The sequence below is a fragment of the Ascaphus truei genome, chromosome 8 (assembly GCF_040206685.1).
Source record: "Ascaphus truei isolate aAscTru1 chromosome 8, aAscTru1.hap1, whole genome shotgun sequence".
Lineage (NCBI taxonomy): Eukaryota > Metazoa > Chordata > Amphibia > Anura > Ascaphidae > Ascaphus > Ascaphus truei.
In genome coordinates, this window is record NC_134490.1 from 84,204,096 (window position 1) to 84,214,269 (window position 10,174).

Here is a 10,174-nt window from a genome sequence, read left to right on the forward strand (position 1 = left end):
CACAATTTACCTTGGAAAAAGGGACATTTATCATTATATCAGAAGCATCTGCCTTCTTTTGGTGTATGTTTATTCTATGCCAAGGGCCGACTGTCAAGAGTACAGTATGTCAGTGTATTTTAGCAGCTGCCCCGAATTTTTAATTTGTTTATATTCCACAGCAGAAACCTCCTCCTGTTTCTGGAGTACTATAATGGAATGCAATGGAAGAGACCCAGGGCCCTTATCCACCCAGATTAGAGGTTTTTGTGTCGAGGTCCCTATATGGTTGTGTTACAGTGAGAGATAGGGTTGAAGTCTGTCTGTACTCCTTGTTTGGGAAGCTAGTGGGAGGAGAACAGGCCAAGAGGCTATATAGCCAAACAGCTTCCAGATTCCCAGTGCACCATCCCGGAGCAGCTAACCCCAGCAAAGCAGTCAGGGTAAGTGATGCTCCATCATTAGGGGGACTAACATATGTACCTGTTACAGCACTGTGTGTGTCTGCTCTGATTCAATGTATAGCATTAGCACAAGTAGCTTAGCTGAACTGGTTATTGTGTTTCACAACTTATAAAAGTAATTCTCATCTTAACACCCAGAAAAAAAAAAAAGTCTACATTTGTACCCACACATAATTGTGCTCTTATCAAGAGATGATGAATAATATGTTTACATAGTTAGAGGATTTTGTTTTAACACCTTTTTATGCCAGAGGGAGCATTCAAGACAAAGCAATAATTTGACAGGTTTTTTTTATATATCCTGGCAGTGAAAGGGTTCATTTAAACAACAACCCTATAACGTTATGCTGCCGGTATGTTAATGTGAGCTGCATGTATGACGATTATTTTGTACTTTGGAAACATTTTCTCAGCGTACAGATTTCCAACCTCTATAGTAAAATTGAAAGAAGATGTTTAAAGTTTTAGAAACCCAATAAAGCAAGGTTGGAACGTTTGTTTGAATACGTGGTTCAGTGTTGTTATATTTCACTTGACATGCTGTGTGCGTCGGCACAAACTAGTGTTACAGAATGCAGGAGAGCTAAGCGCTGGGGAAAGCAAGGGAGGTCTGGGGAACGGAATGGGTGTTTATCTCAAGCTCCAATGTTGTGGTGGTCTGGGAATTGCTATTACAGGCCTATGTTGTAAGAGACAGTGGCTCAGGTGGTACTGTAGCTGAAGCACTGAGCAGTAGTATCTTTCTGATTGGGGTATCAGTATGTTTGGTGATCTATTACTAAATATGGTTTTTCTGTGATCTAGCTATGTAAATTATAGCTCTAGCTCTCTCTCTCCCCCTCCCTTCTCTATCTTTCTCTCCCCCTCTCTCTCTCCCCCCCCTTCTCTCTCTGCCCCTCCCCAGCAGTCATTTTTGGCTCGGCATTAGCTGGAATTGGTGTTTGAAGGAAAGCCCTGACCTGGAATTCTATTCCAAAAACAGACATTTGACAGACTATTTCCTAATTAGGAAATTGTTTGTTCTGAGCCAGGCACTTCATTCATAGTTGGATAACAGCAAAAGCACGGACAGTAAATAGCAATGAAACACCAAGTACAATTAAGAACAACGTTCAACAACATTATTTTATGCTTTAGAGCGAAAAAACTATTTCACATTATTACTTTTTTTTTTTTTTTTACTAAATATAGCAGAATACACATAAGGAACCGATAAAAGGATGGATGGAAAGTGACATTTTGTGATTACTTATATTGTGTTTTAGACGCATAACAGTGAGTTACTGCAACAGCATTTTTCTAATTGTATGTATATGTATATATATATATATATAACAAATTCACATACATGTATTATGTAATATCTTTGGGTATTGTTTAATCTGCAGTGAATCTATGGTGGATTAATAATTATTTTACTCTAGGTTTTACCCTAAGTAATAATTTCATATTTAGCCATTTCCAAAAGAATGATATTTGAGCTCCTTGGCTGTGTTAATGTATGTAAATAACATTGGTAAAAATATCTGGCAACATATCTAATAAGGTGAATTATTAACATGTATGTGATGTATATCTGACTACGAGGAGGTACCACTGCAGTGGAGGGCGTGGGCACCTTGCAGGTGTATAAAATGTGAGATTGGCGGTAATGGTCTGCTCTACTGAAATGCTTCTATCCCTAGGTTAGATAATGCAGTGATACACGGATATCCCTCATGAGCTTAGGTTCCCCTTCACTAGACTAGCTGCACGAAAGTCAGTCCTTGTCCTATTATATTGATGTAGAATAAAGTCTGTGTAACAAAACCAAATGGACATGGAACAATTTGACTTTATCTTTCCCTCTTTAAATCAAAATGTTAATAAGGTGCGTGATTCTTAATCACTTCTATTATCCATTTTAAGATACATTAGTACCAACATTTGCAGTACCTATAAATAGCATAGATGCACTTTATCACAATTAATTAGAAAGTGATTAAGAACATTAAGGCCATATTTACTAAGTGGTTCTATGCCAGGAGACACCTTACAGCCCGTTCCCATAAATGGTCCAGACTGTGTCTTCTAGATCTGTTTTATATCTAGAAAAGGCATTCAGGATATTCGATGTCTCTTTCCTATCTAGATATTTTTGGGTTCGAGCAAGCTGAAATAAAAGAAAGATGTGTGACGAAGAGGACACTACTGCACTGGTGTGCGACAATGGTTCCGGACTTTGTAAGGCTGGCTTCGCTGGGGATGATGCTCCGAGAGCCGTTTTCCCTTCCATCGTGGGTCGTCCTAGGCATCAGGTAACAAAAAGCCCCCTACAAACGTAATCCTGTATAATGGTCCCTTGTAGAAGAACCAGTGTTTTGAACCATACTCGTATATCATGGTTACTTTTAACAGAATCAGTGCACTAACCCAGAACTAATGGAGATCATTTACATTATTCTTGTTCAAATAATTTGATTGCAAGTCATTCTGAAATAAAATGAGATATTATATTTCTATTAATAATTTGCATTCAGTTACTTTCTTTATGGCTTCCTGGCTAACAGTCCACTAAAAATGGCTTCGCATTTCAGGGATGTTGATTTAAATTATTGGAAAATTATCCACACATCGACTAACTGGTATACGATATGTATGATTTCACTATAAATTAATTGTGTTAATCAGGTGTTTAAAGATTCGTAATAGTGGGGCGTGACATACTGTTCACTTTTACATCATCAACCCACTATATAATATTAAATAATAAACTAATGCTAATAAATAATTACATGTTTTTCGTATAAGAACCAATACAAAAGAGAAGAATTACTATAGCAGTACTGTGTGCTTAAGATGCATAAGACATTATTACTTGTCCTTACTTATCAATAAGGGCAGTTCAAATGTCAAATATGGAATTCATTACCCATGGAGACCATGATGGCGGATACAATAGTTATCTTCAAAAAAAATGTTGGACATCTTTTTAGAAACAAAACGGTATTATGGGATATACCAAATAAGTAAACATTGGAAGGATGTTGATCTAGGGAGAAATCTGCTTGTCATTATTTGGAGCCAGAAAGGAATGTATTGTTCCCCTTATGAGACATCATTGGGTTATGTTTCACTGCATTGTTTTTGTTTGCCTTCCTCTGGATCAAGATACTGTAAATACAAATATAGGATAGGTACAGTAACTGTAGTCTAAATTTAGCATAGGTTGAACTTGATGGACATATGTCTTTTTTCAACCTCATCTACTATGTAACAAGTATAAAATCCAATTGAATCTTTACTAACAAAAGTTGAATGTACATTAAAAGCAACCTACAGTATGTCATGTAAAGAAAAGACTGACAGCAGTGTCAACAAAATTTCCCAGCACATCATAATGTTTTAGTTAGTTCTTTCCTTCGACCTCATATCCACAGTCCCTGTCTTGTTTAAGGTCTAGGAACGGACTCTGACACCACCTTTCAATTGGGAGGAGTACTCACAACAGCTTAGTTGTTAGCGGTAGTTACCCCACCCACAAAATATATATATATATATTTGTTATTTTTTTTTAAATGTATTTATTTATTTTAAATATATATAGGGGCGTCATCTTTATCATATTTTAGGGCCTCGTGAAGTCTTAATCCGGCACTGCCTCCAGTTTTTGCTATTGTCACCCATTCTGTACCAAGGGGGTTAAGCATTGGAAATGACCATTTCTAACTACATTCCAGCAATTTACCTATATTAATGTCAGTAATATATGGGAGTTATTCCTATGCACTCTGGATTCAGAAAGGGTTTATCTTCCTTTCTCAACAAGAGGTTATGTATCAAAGTCCCCATGCTGCAAAACTGATGTATGCATACATCAAGTATATGTTTATACTGTTTGATGCAATTATGATGCACTATTTGTGCACCAGTTATATGTATATAATCACATATCATCATCACATCATCACATCATGATCCATAATGGTATGACGCACCGTGGAAACTTTGATATACCATCCGCAAAGTATGAACATACAGAGCAGGATTTACATAACATGCTAGCCAACTAATAAAGATTGTTGTTGTATTTCTTTTAACTAGGGTGTGATGGTTGGTATGGGTCAGAAAGACAGTTACGTCGGTGATGAAGCTCAAAGCAAGAGAGGTATCCTGACACTAAAATACCCCATTGAGCATGGCATCATCACGAACTGGGATGATATGGAGAAGGTAAAGCTTACAAATACAATATGAATATAGATCGTTTTTACCTTTCCTGTAGCTTACCAATATAACATGAGTATACGGTATCTAGTTAATCTTTTGTATAGCTTACCCATACAATCTGAAAATAGCCACTTTCTATATTCATATTTTAGCTATGTGAAAGGTAGAAAGTTGTTTTCACTCTGGCTGCTGCAACATTAACAATGAGTGCACAAGTACCTTTTAAAGCATTAAGTTCAATGTTAAGTAACAAAGTTAATGCTCAATACAGTGTGTGTGAAAGATCTAAGGCAGGTTCTCAAATCTTTCCACTGGCCACACCTGGGTTTAGGGAAACCCTATGCCTCTGCACACAGGGGAATGCCCCTAGATATGAATCGGCTACTAATTGAAATAAAGACAAACCAAGTCTGGCTCAGGGCCCGGAGGAGGTTTTCAAACTACTAGTCTACAGGCATAAAACATTTGAAAGTAATTCTCCCATTATATTGTACATGTAGAAATGATAAACTGTACATAAAATGCAGCAGAATCCACCATCCACAATTAAACATAACAACATTTTTACAAGAGGAGTAACTGGTTGTAGCTATTAGTTGCAAGGGTAATAATTGTAGCCCTTTACAGCTGTACGTTTTGGGGGCTGAGAAGAGGGCAGATCAAAATAGCTGAGCATTTCAGTGATTACAATATTGGGAATGACATAGAATTTGGATTACCATCCGGTAAAATAAAGTGAGGCAAAAAAACAACCCATATACGATATCTCAAAAGAGGTTGGAGAATAAAAGTTAACACCTCGTGACTTCAGCCTTAATACTATCGTTATGCCCGAGAAATGTTAACGTCATCTCTATGGGGTACAAATTTAGCAAATCAGGAAAATTAATATGCAACGTGTTGGTTATGCGGCGGTGACCGCGCTTAGGAGACACAGCCTTATACTGTTGTTATCTCGGAGTTACTGGGTTACCTGGGCAGTTATTCATAATCCAGGAAACATTGTCAAAAACATTTGTCATGGTTTTTTATTTTTTATTTTAGCAGAGCTGAGCCAAGTTAAAAAGTAAGGAGTGTGAAGTGGAATAGTGACCATGCTGACCCAAATTATATTTAGGGATTTTATAGTATCTCCCGCTCCAAATAAATATTGAAGCTAGCATGATCATGTGTTTACGTTATCCATGGACACGTCTTCGTGTTCTGAATACATTCTCGTTGCTACAATCAGTTGGCAAATAAAATGACTCTGGGATTGAACAGAACAACATTTTAGGCTGTTGGTAATTGCGTGGTTTCTTGTCAGATCTGGCACCACAGTTTCTACAATGAACTGCGTGTGGCGCCTGAGGAACACCCAACCCTTCTTACCGAGGCCCCACTGAATCCCAAAGCCAACCGAGAAAAAATGACCCAGGTAATAAAGTTACACATGCACATTCCACAGACTTGCTATTGAACTTCACTGTTCCTGCACGGATACCACAGATAACTAATATTGGAATAGTGTTTCAAAATCATGTTAAAAAAAACATAAAGGTTTTCAGCACTTTAATGTTTATAATCTGCCAGGCCTATTTTCTCAACCATAAATATTACAGTTTAGCCAATAAATATTTATTGCTTGTAGCAAATGTTAATACAAATGTAGTGATGGGATAGTGACCATATAGAGTTAGAATATTTTTTAAATATTGTTTTAATGAGTGCAATTTGTTAAAGCAATGCTTCCTTAATATCTCTGCTACTAAAATACTATTCTATGAATTCAATGCTACTCCATATGCTGAGTTTTACCAAAGAAGTGTCTAATGCAGAAGAAAGTGACCTGTAACATGGATGGCATTGTACTGTTGCATTTCAGATAATGTTTGAGACCTTCAATGTACCAGCAATGTATGTCGCTATTCAGGCGGTGCTATCCCTCTATGCTTCTGGCCGGACTACTGGTAAGTACATTTCAGGGCCTACTAGTTTTTACTACTGCAGAAGTTGCAACACATCCCTTTAAAGGAAATGTGGATCTAATAATGCTTTTAATATTTCTTCAAAAGGTATCGTACTAGACTCTGGTGATGGTGTCACCCACAATGTACCAATCTATGAAGGCTACGCCCTCCCTCATGCCATCATGCGTCTTGACCTGGCTGGCCGTGACCTAACAGACTACCTCATGAAGATCTTGACTGAACGCGGCTATTCCTTTGTAACTACTGGTAAGATGGATATAGTTTTGTTATTGCTCTTAAGACGTTCGGACTGCTGTTAGAAATAATAACTACTTCATATAGTATCCCTCTCCCATGGCACTTAAGAGTGCTTTACAATTACAATATAACTCACAGAACAAATCATTTTCCAGGCACCGTCTGTGCCCTGACGAGCTCACAACCTACTGTATGTTAGGTGCCTGAGGGACAGGGGGGTATGGCGACTTGCCCAAGGTCACAAGATGCCAACACGAATAGCATAAGTCTCATTTCTACCAACACCGCCCTATGCAAATATTTTGTTTTTCAGAGAAAATTGGCCAATTCCAGTTGAGAGAGAAGTTACTTTTGTACAACCTATTATATAAAAGTGATCGAGATGAAAAATGCCTTTTATATAAAGCCACAAGTGACAGATGAACTCCAACAAGCTCCAAACTGTCAATATAATTCCAATGTAAACATTACATATATGGATATTTTAATGAAGCCTCAAGGGAATGGTATATTATATTGATAAACATTGCATTTGGTGTGTGGTAGTGTATCAGATATTGCATCCTTATTACATTTAATGCAGCTCCAAAATGACGTTTCTTTTGTTTCTCGCAAACAGCCGAGCGTGAAATTGTCCGTGACATCAAGGAGAAGCTGTGCTACGTGGCCCTGGACTTTGAAAATGAAATGTCTACTGCTGCCTCTTCCTCGTCTCTTGAAAAGAGCTATGAACTTCCGGACGGTCAGGTCATTACCATCGGCAATGAGCGTTTCCGCTGCCCTGAGACTCTCTTCCAGCCATCCTTCATTGGTGGGTTCATGTACTGCCATGTTACGACAGTAGCTACAATAATACACCTTCTGCAGTTTAAAACCATCATAACCAAGCCAAATAAGTTTAGTTGGGTTGTCCATGCAAGCTAAATGACAGTGTACATACAGTAATGCAGGTTTAATAAATCAGAATAATGTGTTTTATTGGGACATGCTCTTCCTCTGCATGAATAGTAATTCACTGCTATTAACTACCTGTAGTTTTGTGCTTTATCTGCCAATTATTATTAATAGATGTCAAAATATTAATTTGACAGAAGTACAGCAGAGTTCTAAGAAGCGTCTTGCCATTCACTCCCAACGCGTTTCTTTACTTGGCCACTCCATCAGTGAATACAGCAGAGTTCTAGTAGCTATATTGTTCTTACAGCACACTGGATAATGTAAATGCTGCAATACTTTTTCTTGGAGTATAGATGCGGTTGCATGTGAGCTTTCTAGCCACAAGACTTTTCCTCACCTTTTTTTTTCTGCTAAATAATTAAGAAAAAGGAAAGCTTTTGGGACAAATCAGATAGATGAGCCATACACTGTGCATTGAACTGAGAAAGCGGAGTCATCAAAAAACAAGACAAACTTTGTTCTATAACGAAGCTGATATTCACAACCATTATTATGCACTCGAATCTTCGAGCCCTAAATCATTTGTATTATACAGGAATGGAATCTGCTGGTATCCATGAAACAACTTACAACAGCATCATGAAATGTGACATTGATATCAGAAAGGATCTCTATGCCAACAACGTACTGTCTGGAGGTACCACCATGTACCCCGGCATTGCTGATAGAATGCAAAAGGAAATTACCGCTTTGGCCCCCAGCACAATGAAAATTAAGGTAAATGTTATCGTAGTTCTATATAGCATCCATATAAACACAGATAAAAGGTACATACATTTAAAGCTATTATATATTCCATATACAAGTTGATACTCTTGAAAATCTTACACAGCCCAAAACAACATCAGAACAAGTTTATCCGCTTCAAAAACAATACCATCCATAGGCTCTTATTCAATATGCGGTGAAACTGCTTCCCTGTGCTCAAGAAGATTTCAGCTCCACTCAAATTAATGGGTCTGATATCTTCTACAACACAGGGAAGGAATCAGCGCAGCACGTTAAATATGAGCCATAATGTGTAAGTGATTCTTTGAGGCGACTCTTTTACACTACATGTTAAACATTTCTACGGGCAGTGTTATGTACACAACACGTGAAAGTAACAAATAATATATTCAAGAAGTCTGTTGTTGCAATGAGTGCTAGATCCCAAGAACAATATTCAAGTTCAGTGCCCATAGTCAGTGGCGTCCATAAGAGGTGGAGAACAACCCGACCCGAGGCGGCCTGCTGCAATGACAGAAAGCCAAGGAAGAGCTCATTCTAATCACATTTAAACAGTTATTGTTTAAAGCACTTTTGTTTTGCTATAGCCCTGTTAGTGTCTCTTTCCACACACTGTCTCACACATCTGAGTTACATGTACATCATTTTCTCAAGCTTTAATCAGTATCCAAAATGACATTTTGTTTCTTATATTATCAGCTAAAGATTTTCTTCAGTTTTTAAAAAGAAAGTATTTACATGTAGAATAAGTAGGCAAAGCAAGCTGCAGAAGAAGAAAAAGATTGTTGACGGTACTTTTCTCACCGATTTCCATTGTCCCATTTAACTAGATCATCGCTCCTCCCGAACGCAAGTACTCTGTCTGGATTGGTGGATCTATCCTTGCTTCTCTGTCTACCTTCCAGCAGATGTGGATCAGCAAACCAGAATACGATGAAGCCGGCCCATCCATTGTTCACCGCAAATGCTTTTAAAAAACAAAAACTTCCTTTCCTTTTATATATTATTTTCAATTCCAACATATAACTGTGAGTTTACTTACAAATTAAGTACATGCCCACCGTTTCATTCCAAAATATGTCTTAGGTTCGGATTGGATATAAGGTATTTTTTTTTTTTTGTTTTAATTAAAGCTTAATTATGCTACCAGTAACACGTTGTTTATTTCATAAAACATGCTGGCTTAGAGCTCCCCCTTGTGGGCTATACACATACACACACACACACACACACTAACTGAAAGTACCCAGTGTTGCTCAGGAATGCCAAGAAACCAACCACAGCCCCCCCCTTCCCCATTTCTCTCCCTCCCATCACTTTCTTTTAATTACCTTATGATGTCCTCAATTCTTTCCATCTCTCTCCCCTCTGCAGCCTTCTTACTTTCTCCTCACGTGCCAACTGACTTTCTGTCTTTCTTCGTCTGCTTTCTGTGTAAACTTCATAGCTATCCAACTCACATTATAAGGTCACGTGCCAGATATATAGCGTACCTGGTATAACACCCAGTGGCTGACTTGCTTAAAAAAATTGTAATAACTCATAGAACTAAAAAAAATGATTGTCTCCAAACAAACATAAAACCTGCTCCTTGATCTCAGAAACCATCATGCAAAATGTGGTTACAAT

At 37.8% G+C, this 10,174-nt stretch overlaps 1 protein-coding gene across 1 annotated transcript; it reads left to right on the plus strand.

The window, feature by feature from the left end:
• Nucleotides 1-267: 267 nt before the first annotated feature.
• Nucleotides 268-9,698, plus strand: ACTA2 (actin alpha 2, smooth muscle). The gene is made up of 9 exons (XM_075612888.1): nucleotides 268-422; nucleotides 2,575-2,740; nucleotides 4,527-4,655; nucleotides 5,959-6,069; nucleotides 6,517-6,601; nucleotides 6,707-6,868; nucleotides 7,479-7,670; nucleotides 8,352-8,533; nucleotides 9,376-9,698. The coding sequence occupies exons 2-9, from the start codon at nucleotides 2,612-2,614 to the stop codon at nucleotides 9,517-9,519; spliced, it is 1,134 nt and encodes a 377-aa protein (XP_075469003.1). The 5' UTR covers nucleotides 268-422; nucleotides 2,575-2,611; the 3' UTR covers nucleotides 9,520-9,698.
• The last annotated feature ends 476 nt before the right edge of the window (nucleotides 9,699-10,174 follow it).